At 44.4% G+C, this 24,637-nt stretch overlaps 1 protein-coding gene across 6 annotated transcripts in view; it reads left to right on the top strand.

Moving 5' to 3' along the window:
• Positions 1 to 24,380, top strand: part of LOC139546703 (splicing factor 3B subunit 1-like) — a 33,157-nt gene extending 8,777 nt beyond the window's left edge. The window contains exons 1-23 of one of the 6 annotated variants that reach the window (XM_071355406.1): positions 8,763 to 8,868; positions 9,877 to 10,052; positions 10,324 to 10,425; positions 10,663 to 10,777; positions 13,461 to 13,540; positions 13,812 to 14,030; positions 14,290 to 14,755; positions 14,976 to 15,097; positions 15,407 to 15,706; positions 15,937 to 16,116; positions 16,241 to 16,327; positions 16,637 to 16,907; positions 17,177 to 17,322; positions 17,636 to 17,782; positions 18,047 to 18,172; positions 18,495 to 18,716; positions 19,203 to 19,385; positions 19,507 to 19,618; positions 20,113 to 20,233; positions 20,468 to 20,599; positions 20,839 to 21,111; positions 23,067 to 23,283; positions 23,723 to 24,380. In XM_071355406.1, coding sequence (XP_071211507.1) covers positions 8,841 to 8,868; positions 9,877 to 10,052; positions 10,324 to 10,425; positions 10,663 to 10,777; positions 13,461 to 13,540; positions 13,812 to 14,030; positions 14,290 to 14,755; positions 14,976 to 15,097; positions 15,407 to 15,706; positions 15,937 to 16,116; positions 16,241 to 16,327; positions 16,637 to 16,907; positions 17,177 to 17,322; positions 17,636 to 17,782; positions 18,047 to 18,172; positions 18,495 to 18,716; positions 19,203 to 19,385; positions 19,507 to 19,618; positions 20,113 to 20,233; positions 20,468 to 20,599; positions 20,839 to 21,111; positions 23,067 to 23,283; positions 23,723 to 23,881 — 3,984 coding nt within the window. In that variant the 5' untranslated portion in view covers positions 8,763 to 8,840 and the 3' untranslated portion in view covers positions 23,882 to 24,380. Of the gene's footprint in view, positions 1 to 8,760; positions 8,869 to 9,876; positions 10,053 to 10,323; positions 10,426 to 10,662; positions 10,778 to 11,029; positions 13,098 to 13,460; positions 13,541 to 13,811; positions 14,031 to 14,286; positions 14,756 to 14,975; positions 15,098 to 15,406; positions 15,707 to 15,936; positions 16,117 to 16,240; positions 16,328 to 16,636; positions 16,908 to 17,176; positions 17,323 to 17,635; positions 17,783 to 18,046; positions 18,173 to 18,494; positions 18,717 to 19,202; positions 19,386 to 19,506; positions 19,619 to 20,112; positions 20,234 to 20,467; positions 20,600 to 20,838; positions 21,112 to 23,066; positions 23,284 to 23,722 lie in introns of those variants that run through there. The other 5 variants (XM_071355405.1, XM_071355407.1, XM_071355408.1 and 2 more) reach the window with 5 other exon arrangements.
• The last annotated feature ends 257 nt before the right edge of the window (positions 24,381 to 24,637 follow it).

The following is a 24,637-nucleotide window of genomic DNA, read 5'->3' as shown; positions in this document are numbered from 1 at the left end:
TGCAGACACAGGCTATGGCAGATGATTACTTTACAACTGAATGGGACACAGCAACTTTAGCTACCCAAAGTATGCCAGGGTAGTTGGCATCAATATCTCAGGTGCCACCTACTAATGTGCCCTTGACCCTGTGCTACTCCCAGCCTGGCATGTGTTTAGTTATTAGTGCTGAGTGATTAGTGTTTTTGAGGTCAGTTCGGTTATTTAAGTGATCAATCAATCAATCAAATGTATTTATAAAGCCCTTCTTACATCAGCTGATGTCACAAAGTACTGTACAGAAACCCAGCCTAAAACCCCAAACTACAAGCATTGCAGGTGTAGAAGCACGGTGGCTAGGAAAAACTCCCTAGAAAAAACAGAACCTAGGAAGAAACCTAGAGAGGAACCAGGCTATGAGGGGTGGCCAGTCCTCTTCTGGCTGTGCCGGGTGGAGATTATAACAGAACATGGCCAAGATGTTCAAATGTTCAAAGGTAACCAGCAGGGTCAGATAATAATAATCACAGTGGTTGTAGATGTCAGCACCTTCAGGAGTAAATGTCTGTTGGCTTTTCACAGCCGATCATTCAGAGTATCTCTACTGCACCTGCTGTCTCTAGAGAGTTGAAAACAGCAGGTCTGGGACAAGGTAGCATGTCCGGTGAACAGGTCAGGGTTCTATAGCCGCAGACAGAACAGTTGTAACTGGAGCAGCAGCACAACCAGGTGGACTGGGGACATCAATGAGTCATCAGGCCAGGTAGTCCTGAGGCATGGTCCTACGGCTCAGATCCCCTGAGAGAAAGAGAGAGAGAGAAAAAGAGAGAGAATTAGAGAGAGCACACTTAAATTCACACAGGACACCAGATAAGACAGGAGAAATACTCCATTATTATAAAACAGACTGACCATAGCCCCTCGACACAAACTATTGCAGCATAAATACTGGAGACTAAGACAGGAGGGATCGGGATAATGGAAGACTCAACTATATAAAAACAATGTCAGATCTTTGATTTCAATGAATCTCCGTATGGATATTTGATAACAATAAGGCTGGGAAAATGTTAGCTAAATTGAGGGGAGTGCTAATAATCATCTTTATTCTTTATTCTAGTATTCTAGTTGCTCATATATTCAAATTTTTCTAGCATGTTATACTAGTGGATTTTGCTCTTCACTCCTGACCAAAAGCCTAAGACTTGTCTGATAATCAGTTAATGTGATTTTGTTTCACTGAATCTCTGTCTGAATATTTGGTTAATTGATCTCTCAAGTGGAAGATACTTTATTCGTTTGCTCATCTATCACTGATCAGAAACATTTAGCATGCAATAATGTAGCCTAAATCAAGTGTATTATTTATCTATTGACTCACTTAGTAGCCTTATATAGAGCCTAGGCTATTTTCCCATCTTCCAAATCCCACAAACCCAAAATCTTGATTTTTGTCTCAGATGAAAATTTCTAACTTTATTCTGTAATCCACAGGTTGCATTATCAAAGCACTTCTCACCTGTGCATGTCCAAATACCGCAATAAGATTTCCCTCGCTTCTCTGCGCTATCTTGTATTGCTGCCCGTATGAGAGCTTCGGTAGAGAATGTGTGACCATCAAACGGTATGAGAGTAGATATGGATATTTTTTTTTATAAATAGAATTGGTCCCCGTTAAGATGCCTTGATATTTATACAGTTCCCTCTCATCATCTCCCTGTTCTTCATGAGCTGATCTGCTGTCTGTATAATCATCAACTCGACTTTGCCAAATAGGAGATATTCTGTCATTCGTTGGAGGTTATCTAGTAAGTTTAGCAACTTTGGTTATTTTACTTGTTTGACTGCCATTACAGTTTGTGTGATACGACAACGCTATTCGGGTGATCTGTGCTTCCAGAGCGCGCTTTGTGTAGTTAGCCTACACTCTAAAAATGAGGGGTTCAACAAGGGTTCTTCAAAGATATTCGAAACTGAAAATGGCCCCCAAAAGGTTCTTCTAAGAACCACTTAGGAGGTGGGGTTTATCGAGGAACCAACCTCCTTAGTTGGTGGGGGTTCTTGCAGAAACCTAACTGCCCAACTGAAACATTTGGATTTGAATTTGAAAGGACAGCAGGTGCAGGCACTTAACTGAAAAATGGTAAGATCTCCTCAATTTAAGGTAAGGTTTGTCCCTTGTATGATCTAAATTAATATTGTTTGATGATGATACCATCTATCTTTTCATATTTGTGCAATTCTTTATTAAACAGAAAATGAACACAATTCAATGGATATCAATCAACAAAGAGGTAAGAGTATGTAGGCTATAAGAATATGTTGAAGGCTAGCTGTATTGGGCGCAGATGGCTGTGGGTGCAGATGACTTCAGATCACATGTACCATCCTCCTCCCTTACCTCTTCAATGAATATCCCATAGGCCTCTACATTATGGACAAGGTATGTGTATGAAAACCATTATCAAAACAATTTTTTTTCATTAACATTTCCCACAAAAACCAAGGAAGGAATACTGTCGTGTGCATGTTTTGTTAATCCTCTGTATAATTACTATTTTTTGGATTCACAGACTTCCTCCCTACACCTCTGATGAATAAAACAGGAAACATGTTCATTCACCATGCACTGCAAAATCATTCTGGCTGTGAATACGGAGAACATCAACACGCCAGAGGATATACCCATTGGACTTTGGGCTCTGCTGCGAGATTACCTCATATTTAGATTTTTCTTTGTCACGAAAATCATAATAAACACTGACATCTAAAATATTGTGTTATTGTTGTGTATAGTTCAAAAATGTAACCCAAAAAGTTATTCAAAAGGTTCTTCGAGGATCTGTAAAAATGGGTTATTTGAAGAACTTATAGGGATTCCCCCACAGTTTCAATTTGAAGAACCCCTACAGGATACTCCAGGAACCTTTTCTTTTTGTGTTGGCCAGGGTTTCCTAAACTCGGTCATCGGGACCCCAAGGGGTGCACGTTTTGGTTTTTGCCATAGGACCACACTGTCATCTGCACCCAATGCAGCTAGCTTTCAACATATTCTTATAGCCTACATATTCTTACCTCTTTGTTGATTGATATCCATTGAATTGTGTCCATTTTCTGTTTAATAAAGATTTTCACAAATATGAAAAGATAGATTGTATCATCATCAAACAATATTAATTTAGATCATACAAGGGACAAACCTTACCATAAATTGAGGAGATCTTACCATTTTTCAGTTAAGTGCCTGCACCTGCTGTCCTTTCAAATTCAAATCCAAATGTTTCAGTTGGGCAGTTAGGTTTCTGCGAGAACCCACACCATTCCTTGATGAACCCCACCTCCTAAGTGGTTCTTGGAAGGGCCATTTTCAGTGCCAATAACCCTAAGGTTCTTCGAAGAACTTTGAGGATCTTAGAAGAACCCTTGTTGAACCCCTAATTTTTTAGAGTGTATGCACAACATGGAAAAGAGAAGGAACTTAGGCCGCCACATGCCATCACGAACACTGAACACGTGGGGAGATTCTCATTACGGCAAAAGACAGTCCCCTATCCTCTGTGACCCAGAAACTGATAAATGTTGGAGGAGAGCGTCATGAGTATGGTTACATGCACACAATGCGAATATTGTGGGTAGTCAAATTAATATAATATTTTGATTAAAATGTTTACATGTTTTGCAAGATGAACAATTTCCGTATAATCCTGTTTACATGGACACATCTGAAATTAGGCTACCTAATGGCACTCAGATAAAATCAGAAAATCGCCAATCAAAATAAACGTTCTCCCACTGCATGTTATTTTGGGGGAGCATTTTTGATTCAGAGTTTGGACATACATTCTGTAGGCTATGTGAAAACTACTTATAAGGGAGCTTTCACAAGGAAATGGTTTGGTGCGATTTATCCAAACTGTTGCTTTTACCCCCTTAGTCCAGTTTGGTGTGAACATTCTAGTGTGAACATTCTATCCGCACTCAGGAGCTCACTAAACGCACAGCGGTTTGCTCAAAAAGGGTGGTCTCGGTCAGATTCAAATTTGTAGTGGTGTGTTTGCTGCTGGTGAGAACACAGTCCAGAACAAACTCAGGAAAAGAACCAGAGTCGCGCATGATTATTGTTTTGACTGCGAGTACTTGATGAAATGCAAGCACCATCATAACTTGTTATCTCTGAAATATTGTGAGTTGCAGCATATTTATGAGTGCATCCAATGCAAAGGCCTTGTATGGTCAATCCGACTTCTCCATTGGCCATGCAGCATTTACGTGATATGGCCTCTGCAGAAGTCAGGGCATTCATACTACTTGCACTTCGTGGAGCTGTTGTGAAGGAAGTGAGTTTGCATTTATACAGGACCTCCCGCCCTCACCTACCGTCAACCAATCATGTCAATGCAGAGTTATACAGAGCCCTCCGCATTGTTAAACAATTGGAGAGGCGCACGGGAATGCGGTATGGAGCTCAATTTGGCCTCTGCATGCCTCCAGAGGCACCGCAATTGTGCCACACCATCCATTAGGCACCCCAGACCACATTTCGGATCAAGCATATGTTGTCTTTTAGGGAGCCGGGCTATTGTACGCTATTTCCTCCCGGCTCCCGCATGTTGGAAGTCCAAAGCCAAAGTAATATGAAGATTGATGATTCATGATAATCATAAATGGATTTAAAGTGAGCATTTTGTCCAATAAACAAATGCAGTGTTGATTTTAGCATGTAAATCTTGGTGGGACAAACTAAAAAAAAAATGTTTTAGATGCATACCAGCAAAGTCACTCGCACTATGGACTGAATCCTTACTACTGCTACACCTGGCTATCAGCAGAGTCTTGTCTGGCAGCGAAACAGTTAATTCAGCCTCATTTCCTGCCTCATTTACATGCTTTAAAAAAAACAAAGCTGATATGGCTGACTTTCTTAAACAAATGTGGTTTCTACTGACAATTGAGATGTACAAACTATGGCATAAGGTGATGATGAGGGCAATCCGTAATTTTGTTGAAGACGTTAATGAGCGAGCTAGGACAGACAGGACTATAACTATTTGTTCAGCTCTTATGAAATGTACAGCGACAGAATTCAGAACATGGGCCGTTCTTACATTATTATCCCTGTACACCAAGTCAGTACCATAGGATAAATAAAGGGGGCATATAAGTAGAAAATGAAAGCTCTTACAATATTCAATGATGACATTTCTCTAAAACAGGCTATAAGTGCACCACCAACAGCTAACAGCTTACTGCTCAACATACACTTAGTATTACTTTCTTAACTGCACTATACTTATCTCCCTGGCATATTACATAATTTATGCAGCAACCTACAAGACATTTTTGGACTCACCTTGTTGTGCTGTGCTCACTTGAAATGGAAGGTGGTGCGGCGGTCCTTCGTGGGCAAATTTTGTCATCAAACATTGTCATCAAAGTCTGGCATTCTCTGGATTTATTGTGCTTTCAAGAAATCTGGGAACTCTGAAAAAAACAAGGTTGAATCATGACGTCAGTGATCTTCAGGCCGGAGCTCTAGAAAGGGGCCCGAGTTCCTTACTTGGAATTCAGTTGGATGACCGTTCAAAATGTATTTTCCCAGTCTGAGCTCATTTTTTACGACTTTCCAGTTGTCTTAAACTCAATGAAGTCTGAAATTTCCCAGTTCCGAGTTTCCAGTTGTTTTGAAGGCGTCAGAAGTCATACTAGATTGACAGCATGGCCAATGTTGAATGTTTATCCTTTTAAGCTTTGAAAAGAGACCCTTAAACCCAGATTTGGACCACACAACAACTCCACTGAATAGCAGGCTAGTGGTTGCTTTGCAAACCACTCACTGTTGAATTTGCGATTTTTTTTATTTTTTTTTTATTTTTTTTAATTTTATCCCCTTTTCTCCCCAATTTTTCGTGGTATCCAATCGCTAGTAATTACTATCTTGTCTCATCGCTACAACTCCCGTACGGGCTCGGGAGAGACGAAGGTCGAAAGTCATGCGTCCTCCGAAGCACAACCCAACCAAGCCGCACTGCTTCTTAACACAGCGCGCCTCCAACCCGGAAGCCAGCCGCACCAATGTGTCGGAGGAAACACCGTGCACCCGCCCCCCTCAGTTAGCGCGCACTGCGCCCGGCCCGCCACAGGAGTCGCTGGAGCGCGATGAGACAAGGATATCCCTACCGGCCAAACCCTCCCTAACCCGGACGACGCTAAGCCAATTGTGCGTCGCCCCACGGACCTCCCGGTCGCGGCCGGCTGCGACAGAGCCTGGGCGCGAACCCAGACTCTGGTGGCGCAGCATAGCACTGCGATGCAGTGCTCTAGACCACTGCGCCACCCGGGAGGCCCGAATTTGCGATTTAAAACTTGTTGTGTAATGTTTATGTCCAATGGCCGATGAGCACCGATATGATTTATCTATAATTTCTCTTCATAATTTCTCTTCATATGACAAGGATTGAAAAGGATTTGCCAGTAGATTGTTGATTTGATTCATGATGATGACTGCTTGCTACAGTAGATATAACGTGATTTGATGTCATTTTATCTGTGGCCAATGACCTTGAGCCTTCTTGGTTGGGCACTTCTAAAGTAAATCTATGGCAGCACCCAAGGGGCTTGAATTTTTGATCTCTCCCCGTAGATTTTGCGGCAACATAGTGTCCCCATGAGTGACAAAACTGAGCCAATCACTGCGCAATTAGAGAACATTACCAACCCCTGCGTTCCTTATTTTCCGCTGGCTGCCCCACCACCACAGAAAGCACTGAGCTAGGCTGAAACACCTGAATTTTGGAACACCCTTACTCAAGAAAGCAAAAAGATAGACCATATTTGTATGTGGCTTTATTAACTCTTTTTTACATTGTTTGCAAACTGATATGTGACATGTATTAATGCCAAAATAACATGCAAAACAGGCAAAAAATAATTTTTAAAAAGCAACTAGGGACTGTAATGTTTACACGTGTGTATTTATTTATTTTTCTTCTTCTGTGCATTTTCTATGGGAGTTAGCAACCAACTTTAAGGTGCATTATCGACACCAAATGGACTGGAGTGTAGATCAGAGACAAGGAAGGTTTAAATCCAACCCATTGTGCTCATTTCCCTAAGAAAACAAAATACATAATGAAATACTACATCCAGGGCCGGATTAATGCAGAGGTTTAACGCAGTGGCGGTTCTAGACCATTTAAACTGGGGGGGCCAAGCTGGGGCCAGTTGTACTGTTAGAGGGGCCAGTTACATTAGACGTTATTGTTGTCATATCGTTTTCTTCACTGCATTGCAGGCATTAGCAGGCAAAAGACCATGTTCATAATCATTCAACAATTTATTTGCATTTTCTGTCTAATAACGGATGTAAAAAAAGAACAATAGCAAAAATGAGTTATGTAAAAATGATTTCATACTCTACATTTAGGGGGTCCACAAGGGGGTCCAAAATTGTTGTCACAGGGGCACTGGCCCCTTCTGCCCCCAGAACCGCTAGTGGTTTAATGGGGCTGAAGCCCCAGTGCCCTGGCCCATGGGGGGCCCAAAAGGAAGTAAAAAAATTAATAAAAATATCAACATGTTTTTTTCCTATATTTTTTTATAAAGGAAATATACACTGAGTGTACGAAACATTATGAACACCTGCTCTTTCCATAACATAGACTGACCAGGTGAATCCAGGTGAAAGCTGTGATCCCTTACTGATGTCACTTGTTAAATCCACTTCAATCAGTGTAGATGAAGGGGAGGAGACAGGTTAAAGAAGGCTTTTTAAGCCTTGAGACAATCAAGACATTGATTGTGTATGTGTGCCATTCAAAGGGTGAATAGGCAACACAAAAGATTTAAGTGCCTTTGAGCGGGGTATGGTAGAGGTGCCAGGTGCACCAGTTTGTGTCAAGAACTGCAACGCTGCTGGGTTTTCCACAGTCAACATTTTCCTGTGTGTATCAAGAATGGTCCACCACCCAAAGGACATCTAGCCAACTTGACACAACTGTGGGAAGCATTGGAGTCAACATGGGCCAGCATCCCTGTGGAATGCTTTCAACACCTAGAGTCTATGCCCCGATAAATTGAGGCTGTGTTGAGGGCAAAAGGGGGGTGTAACTCAATATTAGCAAGGTGTTCTTAATGTTTTGTACACTCAGTGTATACTGTATATATTATGTATGTAGTATATATTTTGTATTTTTTTACTGCAACCACCAACCACAGGAGGACTCAGGAGCCCACTCTCAATGAGTGTAGTCAGTAGTCAGCCTGCCACTCTGCTAAACATCCGCTCTGCTCTCAAATGTTCAAAATACACCGGAGATCATAATTTAGCCACAGAGGATCAATAGTTTATAAACAATTATATGAGTGGACCTAAACCATGGGGTGACCAGGGATGTTCTCTTGAAAAGTGAGGGAATTTGACAATTTTCCTGTCCTACTAAGCATAAGAATGTAACAAGTACTTTTGGGTGTCAGGGAAAACGTATGGAGTAAAAAGTACATTATTTTCTTTAGGAATGTAGGGAAGCAAAAGATGTCAAAATTATAAAGAGTAAAGTACAGATAACCCCCCCCAAAACGACTTAAGTAGTACTTTAAAGTATGTTTACTTTACACACCACTGTTGAACTCGGGATCAGAGTAATATTCAGAGCATATTCATTTCCAGTTTATTACTGGGTCAATCCTGGTTTCCAAACCGTCATTAAGCACTCAAGACCTTTCTCGTCCAGGACCACTGAGCGAAAGATTTTTACAACTCTCATTGTTCTATCTGTGACTAAACTGTCCAGGACTTATCTATTTTTGCTGAACGGATATGAACTAATTCGGACTTCCGGTTTCAGTCTTACCGAACCACCAAAATGGCGAAAGTCGCCAAAACACACGAAGGTAAGACTATTTATTTAGAAAATGTTGTAAATTGGTATTATAATTTAACTTGACGTACGTCGGGTTCCTATTAAAAAGAGGATCAATATGCATCCATTGTTTAGAAGCTAGCTACATGTTTTAGCTATATTTTCATTCGTGACAACCTAACGTTAAACGCAACGAGGACGGATAGCTAATGGCGCCCCCCCCCAACTGCTAGGCTAGCTAGACAATACAACATTTCTACAACCATGATTTCCTTGATCAGTATGCTCTTCAATTATACTATTTGTGTAGATGTTGCTATAAGAAACTTGCTATGGTATAGATATGGTTAGATTTATTTAACAGCGTCGTGTTGTTGTAGAAACTAAAATGGCGTTGGAAGTATGGCATGATGTCGGACAGACACCGCACTGATCCTAGTATCGTAACGTTTGACGTGTTCCAGATTACACACATCATGAATACATTTTGTAGCTATGATAGCCAACGTTATTTGGATGATCTAATCTTTGTCCAGCCAGCACGGTCTGATTGCGCTCAAATTGAAACTAATTTAGCAGGCCCTAGGTCAGCGTTTCCCAAACTCGGTCCTGGGGAACCCAAGCAAGGGCTGCAGGTTAAGGTTTTATCCCTAGCGCTACACATCTGATTCACAAAATCAACTAATCATCAAGATTTGATTATTTGAATCGGCTGTGTATTCCTAGGGCAAAAACGTGCCCCCCTTGGGGTCCCCAGAACCGAATGTCGGAAATTCTGCCCTAGTTACTTTGTCAACACAGCGATCGATTTGAGCACAGATGAGAGCTAATGCGTGCTATACAAGCATACTAATTGATTACAATGCAATAGTAGATTTTTTTAAAGGAAATATGTAGCTTATCACTACTGCTGATGCTATTTGAGTTTTTGTTCATTCTCATTTGATAATATGCTTTATCTTAGGTGATGCGTTTGTACATATTTTTCAACACCCTGAAAGTCAATGACTGTTGTGTTATTCTTCCCCCCTATCCCCAGACATTGAGGCCCAGATCCTGGAGATCCAGGGCATGAAGGCTGCCCTGGTGGAGGAGGGAGCAGATCAGGGTGTGGGCCTGGACTCAACTGGATATTACGACCAGGAGATCTATGGTGGCAGTGACAGCCGCTTCGCTGGATATGTCACCTCCATTGCTGCCAATGAACAGGAGGATGTAAGTGTTGCACGTCAAGTCCTGTGTTTTGATGTATGTGTATGTATGCTTGTTTGTTTTCTTTTTAACTTTGAAAATGTTCAAATAAAAGTGTTTTATGTTGTCTGCAACACTGACATCCTCCTTCTCTTCCTAGGGGTCAGGAGTCAGCTATTCCAGTGTCATATTTTTAATGCCGTTGACTACTCCATTATGTCTTGTTGTCTGCGAGCTGGGAGAGTCTGCCTTAAGTGGCTAGGCTTGACCAGACTCTTCTCTCTCTTATTTTCAGGATGACGAGGAGGACTCTTCAACAAGTCTACTTGGACAGAAGAAACCGGGGTATCACGCTCCGGTGGCTATACTCAATGCAATACCACAGTCAGACGAACAGGTTAGTCCCAGTAACACCATCTCCCTCTCCAGCTTTTGCAATAAGTGTAGAATTCTACTTTTGAGTTCAAACCTGACAGAGAACCTATTACTGAACCTTATTGCAAAAGTTTTGGATTTGCTTAATTATCCTGCTACTATCTTGTCATAGACATTTTATTATGGCTAGTTCTCACATTAAATGTCTGTTTACCATGATGACATGTATTGTAACATGCTGTGTTCTCTCTCCTCTCAGTACGACCCGTTCGCCGAGCACAGACCCGCCAAGATTGCAGAGCGTGAGGACGAGTACAAGGCCAGACGACGACAGATGATCATCTCTCCGGAGCGACTCGACCCCTTTGCAGACGGTAAATTTCACCCCTCCATAGTGTCCTCCCCTGTTCATGTTATACCCTCTCTCCCTTATCCCATGGCTGCCTTTCAAGGGTTTCAACCCACCTCTTGTTGCTTAGCCCTTCGAGCACTGTGCAACGGCTTGCTCCCCAGACTAAGACCTTCCCGTGGTAATCTTTCCTGGCCCGAGGGCGGTTGGTTCTCTTGTCACTGCTCCTTTTATCACTCATCATTTCCTCTCAATAAAATCTCTTTGCTTTGAGGCAAACGGTCTGCGATGCAGATACACGTTTTTTTCTTCTTCTTGGAAAATGACAATAATTGTAAACGGGATTTAAGTAGTATAAAATAAATGTCTGCCAGTGAGGGGTTCCATTTTGTTTTAGGGAGAGGTGGTTTGCCGTTGTCTTGGTTAGACTTTCGTACCTAACACTACATGGGTGGCAGGTAGCTTGTGTGTGTCTCGAAGGGTTAACATACCCATGTGGCTATCTCATGTACTGATGGTGGAAAGAACTGTCTTACTCTTAAGAAAGGTATTAAGTAATGTGAGTAGCAAAGAAAATAAACCTCTATATGGGTTTGATGGTCAACTTTGGGGTAATTCACCTGCTCATGCAATATGCCGCACCCTGCTGTGCCCAGTAGGCGGGAACACAATGACCCCACACACACACACCACCCCAGAAACGTGCTGGCTGTATGAAGCTTGGCTCCAAGTCACTGAAAGCCCCTAGATGGCAGACCACCTGGGTACAGATCTGAAATATTTCTGTGTAGAACAAGAACACATCAAATGAGCAATGCAATCAGACCACCCCTTTTCTTCCAAGTGGCCCTTCCTTCACTCCACTACAGTATATCATTGTGCAGGCTTATGGTCAGTTACCACCACTGTTGGCTTGTCAGACTTCTATGTGTTGGGGAACTTCCATTAGAAAAGAACAGGACGTCACAAATTATGACACTTACAACGGCACTACAGTTTCTGTGTGTGTGTGTCATCAACATTACTGAGTTATGGTCTCAGATTTCATCGCACATTTAAATGGCTTTTGGTCCAAGTCGGTTCAGGCGTCATAACTTGGACTCAAGTGTGTGATTTAATAGAGTGAATTACAATTGCGGTTTAATCTTTGGCAACGGGCTTGTCTTGCCCCTTACCCCTCAAAGGGGCAAGGAGCCGTAAACTAGCTATATTCACAAGCCTAAATGAACTGAAAAAGGAGGGCCTATCTCTCAGAATACGGCTTTACTAGCCATTGAGCATTTGATTAACTAAACACACACCTTCTAGAATAGGTTTACGGTATTTATCTACACAATGCAACAATTTGTTTGTAGCGGCTGAAGCACCCATGTCTCTTTTCTGAGATGAAGTGGCCTCAGTGCCTCTATGTAGTCTGGGTAGGCCTGTATCAAGCCTGCATGTAGACAGCTCTGTCATATACAAATATGTTGTGTAAATATATTTCTATTTTACATCTTTGTAAAATAGAAACATATCAAGAAATCTGTGTGCCGCAATTCCACAGGCCCATACTAACTGTCCTTAATTTCTCTCCTACAGCAGTACTGCTTTGCCAGTCCTGTACTGCACTCTCTTAAGGGTGCAGCAACTCATCCTGTGTAGGTTATGGTGAACAGACAGACGCGTGCGCTTGTCAGTTTTGTCAGGGTCCGCTGGTTGTCTGTCTGGGTAGGGGGGCAGCTCTTACTCAATAAACCTCTATCATAAGAACCTTTTTAATTTTGTCTTCTACCCTAGACTTTATATCATTACATTAAACCATAGCAATTTCATGGTAGTCTTTTGCTTTAGATTGATTTTGTAATTCATAATGAATTAAAAATATATATTTTTCTAAAAAGGAAGTCAAGATCTACGTTTACTAAGTTGAAATAGCAATCGACTGATGTCAAACTACCAGCTGCTCAGTAGCAGGCAGCCTGTCCCCCCCCCTGGAACTAATCGTAGCCTCCACGGCCCCTGATGTAAACTACATATAGATGCTCTCCCTACCCTGGGTTACATAAAGTAGCTACAAATTTATCTCACAAGAAGATTCCTAGATTTGGGAACAATTTAGATTTTAATTTTATTAATCAATACTTCACAATCTAGAGGGTATTTTACATTTTTTCATTTATTTAAGGTTTGAGCCCCAGGAGGATTTTTCTTTTGAATGACATAAAAACAAATCACAGGTGGTATGCTTATGTGTGTGAGTTCCAACCCTTTTCCAAAGTGTTACTAATGGTAAAGAGACATTTTCTAGGCTTCTTTTCTGCCGGTTGAAGTCTGACTGCAGAAGGACCCTTGGCACTGAAAGTGTACGTATTCTGGAGAGCACAGCCCAGGACCCCTGCATCAGTGATGGCTTTATCCTCGCCTGTTATCTCCTTAAAAGAAAGAAAAAAAAACACCTCAGCTCTTTCTCAATGTATCTGCCTGTTGTTTTTTTATTCAGCTATGTTTGTATGTAAGGCAAGCAAGAGAGGACTGCCTGTATGTTGTGTATCTAGGGTTGTCTTGTTGTGATTCAGCTTAAGGAACTAATACAGTAAAAGTTTCTAAAGAAGTGAGGGCCTAGCTGAGCTGGCTGTGTTTTACTTGCTGTGTGTGTGTTATGAATCCGGGTCCTGGGGTGTGTTCTAATCGGCTGCCCTGTGTCTTGTTGGTGCTCTCTCGCGCAGGGGGTAAAACGCCGGACCCAAAGCTGCAGTCCAGGTCGTACATGGATGTCATGAAGGAGCAGCACCTGACCAAAGAGGAGGTAAGACAGACCAGATATACCCCCTTTGTGGTTTAGCTCAAGGGCATAACTTTGTCTTCAGGTAATGTGTCTATTAGTGGTGTATCCAAATCAAATCATAGAGGGTTATAATATATAATAAGAATATTTCATTATGTGGGTCTGTTCAGTGTGGGGTTTTGTTGCCTTTAATAGACTTCCGTCCTACAAAGCTCAAGGGAAACTTTCCTCTGTTGTGTTGTGGTTAGTCTCTGGTTCGTGTTCTCACCCTCTCTTCTCTCCCTTTATGCAGAAAGAGATCCGTCAGCAGATGGCAGAAAAGGCCAAGACGGGAGACCTGAAGGCTGTCAACGGCTCTGCTGCCTCCCAGGCTGCTGCCGCCGCCGCTGCCGCCAAGCGCAAACGCCGCTGGGACCAGACGGCCGAGAAACAGGACCAATCAGGAACCCCCAGCAACGCCGGCACACCCAAGAAGATGTCTAGCTGGGACCAGGCTGACCAGGCTGCTGAGGTAAAACCTATTATCTTAGCTGATCAGATCAATCAAGTTTGTATCCTTACTGTGACTTGGTGCGAGCTAGTGTTTGATCAGAAAATTATATAGGACCAAGTGTTTGTTTTTGGGGCAGTTTATTTCTGTCTTGCCTTAAATATAATTTTTTATGCTCCTAGTGGAACTAAGGACATCAACCTAGCTTCATTTCTGGTCTGTAAGAACTCATTGATCCCTTTATCCCCTGACTCTTTCTCTCTCGCTCTCTCCACAGCAGACCCCAGGACACACCCCTGGCCACACCCCCTCCAACAGCCGCTGGGACGAGACCCCTGGCAGGAATAAGGGCAGCGAGACCCCAGGGGCCACTCCCAGCTCCCGGATGTGGGACCCAACCCCCAGCCACACCCCGGCCGGAGCAGCCACCCCAGGCAGAGGGGACACACCGGGACACACCACCCCCGGACATGGGGGAGCCACAGGCAGCGTGCGCAAAAACCGTTGGGACGAGACCCCCAAGACTGAGAGGGAGACCCCTGGTCATGGTAGTGGTTGGGCCGAGACTCCCCGTACAGACAGAGGAGACGAGTCGGTGGGAGAGACCCCCACCCCCGGGGCCAGTAAGAGGAAGTCCCGTTGGGACGAGACCCCTGCCAGCCAGATGGGCTCTTCCACTCCACTGATGACCCCTGGGAAGACTCCCATTGGAACCCCTGCCATGAATATGGCCACTCCCTCTCCAGGTACTGTCAATGACCTAACCTACATCTCAACCATTTTCAATTTAGAGGTAGAATATCATTTAAAACTGATAACCGTTGGCAAATCATGTTTGCTATTACGTACTTGTTCATTTATTAGTAATATAAATTACTAGTAATAGAAGTAGTAGAATGTCCCACTAAGTCGTGATACTAGGTTGTGGCGTGTTTTACATTATGTATGTGTTTCCTATCCTGTCAGGTCACCTGATGAGCATGACCCCAGAGCAGCTGCAGGCATGGCGTTGGGAGAGGGAGATCGATGAGAGAAACCGACCACTCACAGACGATGAGCTGGACGCCATGTTCCCAGAGGGATACAAGGTAGAGTAGACTCTCACACTCACCAGCACAATGGAGAAATCACATCTAATACCTATATTAAGTAAGTGAATAGTCGTCAGTGATGATACCATAACGAGTTGGAACAGGACAGTCTGTCTCTGGTCAGTGTCACGTTCTGTCTCTCTGGGTTCAGTTCCCCACAATGGCGTGTCTCTTACTGAAGACATCAAGGTGTTTGTTTAAGACCTCAATCCTGTACACAAAAAAAGAGTAAACCGTACTGTAAAATAAGTTAACGGTATAGTAAGTGAACAGTACTGATGTTTCATCCCCCACCTCCCTCCACAGGTCCTTCCCCCACCAGCAGGCTATGTGCCCATCCGTACCCCGGCCCGGAAGCTGTCTGCCACCCCCACCCCCATGGGGGGCATGACGGGCTTCCACATGCAGCAGGAGGACCGCTCCATGAAGCAGATCAACGACCAGCCCAGTGGGAACCTGCCCTTCCTAAAACCAGACGACATCCAGTACTTTGATAAACTGCTGGTTGAGGTAGATGAGTCCACTCTGAGCCCAGAGGAACAGAAGGAGCGTAAGATCATGAAACTGCTGCTGAAGATCAAGAACGGAACACCTCCCATGAGAAAGGTGAGGCCAACTGTCCTCATAGTCTTGACCACAGAATAAAAAATTGAACTTTCCCTGACCAAGATGGCTGCCATTACCCGCACATTCTACGAGCTATGAAGGTTTATGACATAGGCTACTCTAGTGTTATATTGTATCTCTATGGTCTTTACTCCATCTTCCTTTTGGTGTGTAACTCTCACCACTGAAATGTCAATCACCCAGTCTAACCCCCTTGCGTCTCTTTTCAGGCTGCCCTGCGTCAGATCACAGACAAGGCGAGGGAGTTTGGAGCAGGGCCCCTGTTCAACCAGATCCTGCCCCTGCTCATGTCTCCTACTCTGGAGGACCAGGAGCGCCACCTACTGGTCAAGGTCATCGACCGCATCCTCTACAAGCTGGACGATCTCGTCCGCCCATACGTACACAAGGTGGGTCAGTGTGTGTGTGTGTGTGTGAGAGTGGCAGTACTCACTCACTGACTCTGTTACAATATGTCTCCTGTGCTGAGATTGGCACTGTGTGTGGTTCACTAACTGACTCTCTGTTCCCCAGATCCTGGTGGTGATTGAGCCCCTGCTGATTGATGAAGATTACTACGCCAGAGTGGAGGGCAGAGAGATCATCTCTAACTTGGCCAAGGTGAGCCCCACTCCCAGACCTATAATGTACTCCCACGCCCACCACAGTTAGGTAATATGCCTGTTGGACCTGTCCGTGGTCAGATCAGGGCTAGTACTTCGCTAGCTGAAAAACCAGCACGAGAACTGGCCGATTTGACATCCATTTCTGTTCTCACCCTGCACCCGGTTACATTCCTACAGCGAGTAGAGAGAAAAAAAATTATCTCCTGAAACCACATTAGAAAAAGCTGTCTATGCAAGCAGTGTCATGAACACCAATTAATCTGTTGATCTCTTTCCATGTCTCTCTCCTTCCCTCCCCTTCTAGGCTGCCGGCCTGGCCACTATGATCTCCACCATGAGGCCTGATATTGACAACATGGACGAGTATGTCAGAAATACAACAGCCAGAGCTTTCGCTGTCGTAGCGTCCGCTCTGGGTATCCCCTCCCTGCTGCCCTTCCTCAAGGCTGTGTGTAAGAGCAAGAAGTCATGGCAGGCCCGCCACACGGGCATCAAGATTGTCCAGCAGATCGCCATCCTCATGGGCTGTGCCATCCTGCCCCATCTGAGGAGTCTGGTGGAGATCATCGAGCATGGTGAGCTGAGGGAGCGACACAGATAGTATGTGACTTGATGAGGTAGTTTAGTTTTCTACTATCTAGTAATAGTTATTTTGCTATTTTTGGGAGTTACGGTCTAGTAAATGTGATTCGTAGTTTAGCGTTTTTATTTTTATTTTTTTAAATGTGTGCTTTTTCAAGTTCATTGGCTTTTTAAGTGCATTTCACACATGGTCACTTAACACACTACCAGGAAGGATAAAATATGATCTCTTACTGACCTTTACTGTCTGCGCCCCCCTCAGGTCTGGTGGATGAGCAGCAGAAGGTGCGGACCATCAGTGCCCTGGCCATTGCTGCCCTGGCGGAGGCTGCCACTCCCTACGGTATCGAGTCCTTTGACTCCGTACTCAAACCCCTGTGGAAGGGTATCAGACAGCACAGAGGAAAGGTGAGGACAAAACACTGCAGGGCCAAACTGTTGAGGACCCATTGCCTTTACATGCCTGCGAATCATTCTCGCCTGTTCGACCTATCAGTGGTCAGATCAGGGCTAGTACTTCGCTAGATTGACACCAACATGAGAACTGGCAGATGTGACATCATTTCACTTCTGTTCTCCCCCTGCACACGTTGGTTACATTCTTAAAATAACTAGTTAATACAAGTTTACCTGAAGTCACATTCAACTTTATCAGAGTATCTTGGCTGTGTAGACCTGGTAACTGAGTTAAACCTCCCTCTCTTTCCCCTCTGGGTTCCAGGGTCTGGCTGCGTTCCTGAAGGCCATTGGCTACCTGATCCCTCTGATGGATGCTGAGTATGCTAACTACTACACCAGAGAGGTCATGCTGATCCTCATCAGAGAGTTCCAGTCCCCTGACGAGGAGATGAAGAAGATCGTGCTCAAGGTGAGGGAGCCTAACTGTGTGTGTGTGTGTGTGCGCGAATCATTCTCGCCTGTTCGACCTATCAGTGGTCAGATCAGGGCTAGTACTTCGCTAGATTGACACCAACACGAGAACTGGCAGATGTGACATCATTTCACTTCTGTTCTCACCCTGCACCCGTTGGTTACATTTCCAAAATGGAAAGAAGTTGCTAGCTAGTACACTTCAATCAGAATTGGTGTGTGTGCCCTGTTTCTAACCCCCATTGTTCCCCCTCTCTTCCAGGTGGTGAAACAGTGTTGTGGTACTGACGGTGTGGAAGCCAACTACATCAAGACAGAGATCCTGCCCCCCTTCTTCAAGCACTTCTGGCAGCACAGGATGGCCCTGGACAGACGCAACTACAGACAGGTAGGTACGCACAACTCACACACACATGACTCCATACACTAACGACATGTTGAATTTGTTTGGTCAAGTAGGCAGTTGTGTTCCAAGTATAAATAGAAAAGCAAAAATGAAGGTCTGTGCCAAGGCTTGTAGCAGAAGATGACTGGTGATTTAAGAGTTAGATTTACTAAGTAAAGTTCGACATTAAGTTGAACTATACCAAGCAACAATAAGCAGAAGATTTTATGACTGGATTTCAATGTTTAGTTCAATGTTAATTAATCACTGCCGTGTTTCCCTCGAGGTGTGAACTGACCCAATCCCCCCCCACATCTCTCTCTAGCTGGTGGACACCACAGTAGAACTGGCCAACAAGGTGGGAGCAGCAGAGATCATCTCTCGTATAGTAGATGACCTGAAGGACGAGGCAGAGCAGTACAGGAAGATGGTGATGGAGACCATAGAGAAGATCATGGGGAACCTGGGAGCTGCTGACATCGACCACAAGCTGGAGGAGCAGCTGATCGACGGCATCCTGTACGCCTTCCAGGAACAGACCACCGAGGTGAGACCAGGGGCACGTTCAGCGAGGAACAGTTGTGGAACGTTCAGATAGAAATGGTTTATGTAGAACAAATATGCCTTTATGACCTGTAGAATAAGGAATCGTGTCAGCTCTATTCATCACATTTCTATCTGCAAGGTTTCAGAATGTTTGCCGACTGAACCTGGCTCAGGGTATAACGTTAGGGACATAACGTTGGGGAATGTTCAGATAGACATTTTGTAAAGCCTGTGATGAAACAAGTTATCCCTGTCTGAACAGCAGTGTGGACTTCTGGTAGTTTGATGGGAGATTCATATTGATTGGAATGGGTAAGCATCTGAGTCTGAAATGGCATACTATTCCGTTTAAACCAGCGCCCTATAGGCTTTGGTCAAATGTAGTGCAGTATATAGGGAATAGGATGCCATTTTGAACGCAGACACTGTCCATTAGCCTACCTGTGTAGACTATGACTAACTCTAGTTGACCTCTGACCCTGTGTAGGACTCTGTAATGCTGAACGGGTTTGGCACGGTGGTGAATGCCCTGGGGAAGAGGGTGAAGCCCTACCTGCCTCAAATCTGTGGTACGGTACTGTGGCGTCTCAACAACAAGTCTGCCAAGGTCCGCCAGCAGGCTGCTGACCTCATCTCCCGCACCGCCGTGGTCATGAAGACCTGCCAGGAGGTTAGACTGACTCAAACAGACACACACTCGTACTCTCTCACTCACAAACTTTGCTACGAACGTCACTAAAGATGTGCAGGGTTTCTCTTCCTTTCTAAATCTCTCTTTCTCCCCTCAACAGGAGAAGCTGATGGGTCATCTGGGAGTGGTGTTATATGAGTACCTAGGAGAGGAGTATCCTGAAGTACTGGGAAGCATCCTCGGTGCTCTCAAGGCCATCGTCAACGTCATCGGTACGTAAACATCACCCTCTCACTACTACACCTGTCTTCTCTTTGCGAATCATTCTCGCCTGTTCGACCTATCAGTGGTCAGATCAGGGCTAGTACTTCGCTAGATTGACACCAACACGAGAACTGGCAGATGTGACATCATTTCACTTCTGTTCTCACCCTGCACCCGTTGGTTACAAATGAAAAGTCAATTGGCATTTAGTGTCTTCCGAAATGCAATTTATTCCCCCTGTTATATAGCTCAGGACACCATTCCTCTCGCTTCCTGAAACATACGCTGCAATTATTTATGAGAAAGCACTCAAGTTGGAAGAGAAATGCCTATGAATGAATTGGGTTAGTTGAGTTCAGTGAAGAACATGGGTTGGTCTGTACAGAGGGTTCAACAGCATTAACATTAGAAGAGTGGTTATGGTAATAGTAGTGGTGGTAAGAGTAAAACTGGTTGATATGCATCCCGACATCTGATTGGTTGTCTTTCCTGTCATTCATAGGCATGCATAAGATGACTCCACCAATCAAAGACCTGCTGCCGCGCCTGACGCCAATCTTGAAGAACAGACATGAGAAGGTGCAGGAGAACTGTATTGACCTGGTGGGCAGGATTGCTGACAGGTATGTGTGTGGTGATGGCCTTGCATATTTCAGTCTTTGACTCTCAATTCGACTTTCCTCGACATCCTGTCTCCTCCTTCTCAACCGTATTGGAGAAGGTCCGAGTTCCCTCTGGGAAAGGAGGAAAGATGAATTGAGAAAGCCTCTGACGCCTACTCATATGTGCAGAAATTGATATACTAGTAGATGTTTCATCAACCATGTTCTAACTCCTACCCTGCTCTGTCTGTGTAGGGGTGCCGAGTACGTGTCGGCCAGGGAATGGATGCGGATCTGTTTTGAGCTGCTGGAGCTCCTGAAGGCCCACAAGAAGGCCATCCGCAGAGCCACTGTCAACACCTTTGGATACATCGCCAAGGCTATCGGGTGAGTGCTCCAGTCTCTGGCTAATTCATGCCCATACCATCCTCACAGTTTCATCTATTAGGGATTTTGTTTGGAAATTAAATGTCTGCTCAAGGACGTTGTGTTCAATTGAATGTTTTCCCCTCCCAAATGTGAGCATTTTCAATTGTGCTTGGTCATATTCCTTTTTGCTGTTGTGGTTTTTAATGTGCACTGATTTAGCATGTGGGTGACCTCCTGACCCCTCTCTCCCCCTCCAGACCCCATGACGTGCTGGCCACACTACTAAACAACCTGAAGGTTCAGGAGCGTCAGAACAGAGTATGTACCACCGTAGCCATCGCCATCGTGGCTGAGACCTGTTCTCCCTTCACCGTGCTCCCCGCGCTCATGAATGAGTACCGCGTGCCAGAGCTCAACGTGCAGAACGGCGTGCTCAAGTCCCTCTCCTTCCTGTTTGAGTACATTGGGGAGATGGGCAAGGACTACATTTACGCTGTCACGCCCCTGCTGGAGGATGCACTGATGGACAGGTGAAAGGACTGCATTGTGATGTTATGGCTTAAGTTCTAGTAACTCAATGAACTCCTTCACTACCCAGATAAACATAACATTTCCCTCCTAATCATTATATCTACAAGCAGTACATTTAACAACTAGCCATGAGCTTCAGCCCTGTATGTCAACAGTGTTGGCAGGCAGTTGACTTGGTGGTATTATGCCTGCGAATCATTCTCGCCTGTTCGACCTATCAGTGGTCAGATCAGGGCTAGTACTTCGCTAGATGGACACCAACATGAGAACTGGCAGATGTGACATCATTTCACTTCTGTTCTCACCCTGCATCCGTTGGTTACAAAGTAAAATGTAATTCATTGTCAATGAGGATTTCACCCTCAGTCTTAGAATATACAGTGCATTTGGAAAGTTTTCAGACCCCACTTTCCACATGTTGTTATGTTACAGCCTTATTCCAAAATTGATTAAATCGTTTCCCCCCCTCAATCTACACACAATACCTCATAATGACAAAGCAAAAACAAGTTTAGACATTTTTGCTAACTAATAAAAAATATTTAAAAAACGGAAATATCCCATTTCATAAGTATTCAGACCCTTTACTCAGTACTTTGTTGAAGCACCTTTGGCAGTGATTACAGCCTCGAGTCTTCTTGGGTATGACACTACAAGCATGGCACACCTGTATTTGGTGAGTTTCTCAGATTACTCTCTGTAGATCCTCTCAAGCTCTGTCAGGTTGGATCGGGAGCGTTGCTGCACAGCTATTTTCAGGTCTCTCCAGAGATGTTCGATCAGGTTCAAGTCTGGGTTCTGGCTGGGCCACTCAAGGACAATTAGAGACTTGTCCCCGAAGTCACTCCTGCATTGTCTTGGCTGTGTGGTCCTAAGTGCTCTGGAGCAGGTTTTCATCAAGGATCTCTGTACTTTGCTCCATTCATCTTTCCCTCGATCCTGACTAGTCTCCCAGTCCCAGCTGCTGAAAAACATCCCCACAGCATGATGATGATGCTGCCACCACCATGCTTCATCGTAGGGATGGTGCCAGGTTTCTTCCAGACGTGACGCTTTGCAGTCAGGCCAAAGAGTTCAAACTTGGTTTCATCAGACCAGAGAATCTTGTTTCTCATCTTTAGGTGCCTTTTGGCAAACTCCAAGCAGGTTGTCATGTGCCTTTTACCGAGGAGTGGCCTCTGTCTGGCCAGTCTACCATAAAGGCCTGATGAGTGGGAGTGCACCAGAGATGGTTGTCCTTCTGGAAGGTTCTCCCATCTCCACAGAGGAACTTTAGAGCTCTGTCAGTGACCATCGGGTTCTTGGTCACCTCCCTGACTAAGGCCCTTCTCCCCCGATTGCTCAGTTTGGCCGGGTGGCCAGCTCTAGGAAGTGTCTTGGTGGTTCCAAACTTCTTCCATTTAAGAATGATGGAGGCCACTGTGTTTTTAGGGACCTTTGGTACCCTTCCCCAGATCTGTGCCTCGACAAAATCCTGTCTCTGAGCGCTATGGACAATTCCGTCGACCTCATGGCTTGGCTTTTGCTCTGACATGCACTGTCAACTGTGGGACCTTATATAGACAGGTGGGTCCCATTCCAAATCATGTCCAATCAATTGAATTTACCACAGGTGGACTCCAATCAAGTTGTAGAAACATGTCAAGGATGATCAATGGAAACAGGATGCACCTGAGCTCAATTTCGAGTCTCATAGCAAAGGGTCTGAATACTTATCTAAAGGTATTTGTTTTTTTAATACATTTGCTAACATTTCTAAAACCATTTTCGCTTCGTCATTATGGGGTGGTGTGTAGAGATTGCTGACAAAACATTTATTTAATCCAATTTATAATAAGGCTGTAATGTAACAACATTTTGAAAAGGTGAAGGGGTCTGAATACTTCCTGAAGGCCCTTTCCACCTTTTGATTGGACCCATGTTAACCCTGTCTCCCCACTTTCTCTCCTTACAGAGACTTGGTCCACAGACAGACAGCCAGTGCCGTGGTGCAGCACATGTCCCTGGGCGTCTACGGCTTCGGCTGTGAAGACTCTCTCAACCACCTGCTCAACTATGTGTGGCCCAACGTGTTTGAGACGTCGCCCCATGTCATCCAGGCTGTGATGGGGGCCTTGGAAGGCCTCAGGGTGGCCATCGGCCCCTGCCGCATGCTGCAGTATTGCCTACAGGTAACTACTTTCACTACTGCCTTCATCAAGGGTGGGCGAACTATGGCCCGTGGGCCGCATCCGGCCGGCCAAATTTAAATGGCCGGTCCCTAAAAAATCTGTGGACATCCGACTTTCGAAATCCAGATGTGGCCTGCAAGCCACAAGGTTTGCCCACCCCTGACCTACATCAATGTTCTCCTTGCTTTGACACAGGTAGCAGACTACTATATATGTATGTCTAAGCTAGTTCCAGAATAACCCGGTGTTGAATCAACATTAAATGTCCAGAAAGGGATGTAAATGTGATAACTTATATTACTATCAACCGAAACCTACCCTTTATGACGTCCATGAAAGAACTGCTGTGGATATTTAGTAAAAATAACAAACGTAATGAAAATATAGTAGCACAGCCATTGAGTTGATGATGCTCTCTAACACAGTCTCCTCTCCCCAGGGTCTGTTCCATCCAGCCAGGAAGGTGCGAGACGTCTACTGGAAGATCTACAACTCTATCTACATCGGCTCCCAGGATGCTCTCATTGCTCATTACCCACACGTCTACAACGATGAGAAGAACCCTTACCTCCGCTATGAGCTGGAGTACTTCCTGTGATTCTGCTCTCTCACTGACGATTTCTCTCCCTCTTCTCTTTCTCTCTGTTCACTCTTTGTCCTATCTCTCTTGGTGTATAGGACTTGGTCCATTTTTTTATATTATTTATCTCCTCTGTCTTTGTAGTGGTTGTATCCAACACAGCCACAGTGGCTGTGGCCTGAGATTCATTTTTAATACAATAAAAACTGTGTATGATAGGGAAATAGTGTATAAAACGGAACAACTTCTTAGAGCTTGTATGTTTTGTTTTATTTCTCCTTTTATAATCATTTCCATAAGGAATGACAGACAGTGAAGTGCAGGCTCTAAGTTAGCCTTGTTATGGAATGGAAAAGCAACTCAGTGAGTGAAACTCTTTAAAATATTGTCATGGTTTCTTTTTACCGGCCTTGACCGTTCCTTCTCAATGCTTTGCTCGCCTATCAGTGATCACCCCCCTGTTCTTATCAGAATGTTGCTTTATTTGACTGAATAAACGTTTGTGTATAAAATAAAACCTCTGCTTTATTTTGAGTTGGTCAAAGTAAAGCATGAGACATGACTACTCATAGGAGTAATAATATGGAAAGCGGTCTATGAAAAGTACAATCTTCCTTTCCCTCTGGTACTTTCCCTATGCCTATGGTCATAACCTTGGAGGGAGAAGAACTCCTTGGTGGAATATGTGAGAACATACCAGCATTCTCCAGATTCAAATTCCACACAGATCGCCTTTGCCACCTTGTGTCATGTCACAACCTCATGTTCCACAGG

The sequence above is a fragment of the Salvelinus alpinus genome, chromosome 20 (genome assembly GCF_045679555.1).
Source record: "Salvelinus alpinus chromosome 20, SLU_Salpinus.1, whole genome shotgun sequence".
NCBI lineage: Eukaryota > Metazoa > Chordata > Actinopteri > Salmoniformes > Salmonidae > Salvelinus > Salvelinus alpinus.
The sequence above is the reverse complement of the archived record's forward strand: the minus strand, read 5'-3'. Positions and strand labels throughout refer to the sequence as shown.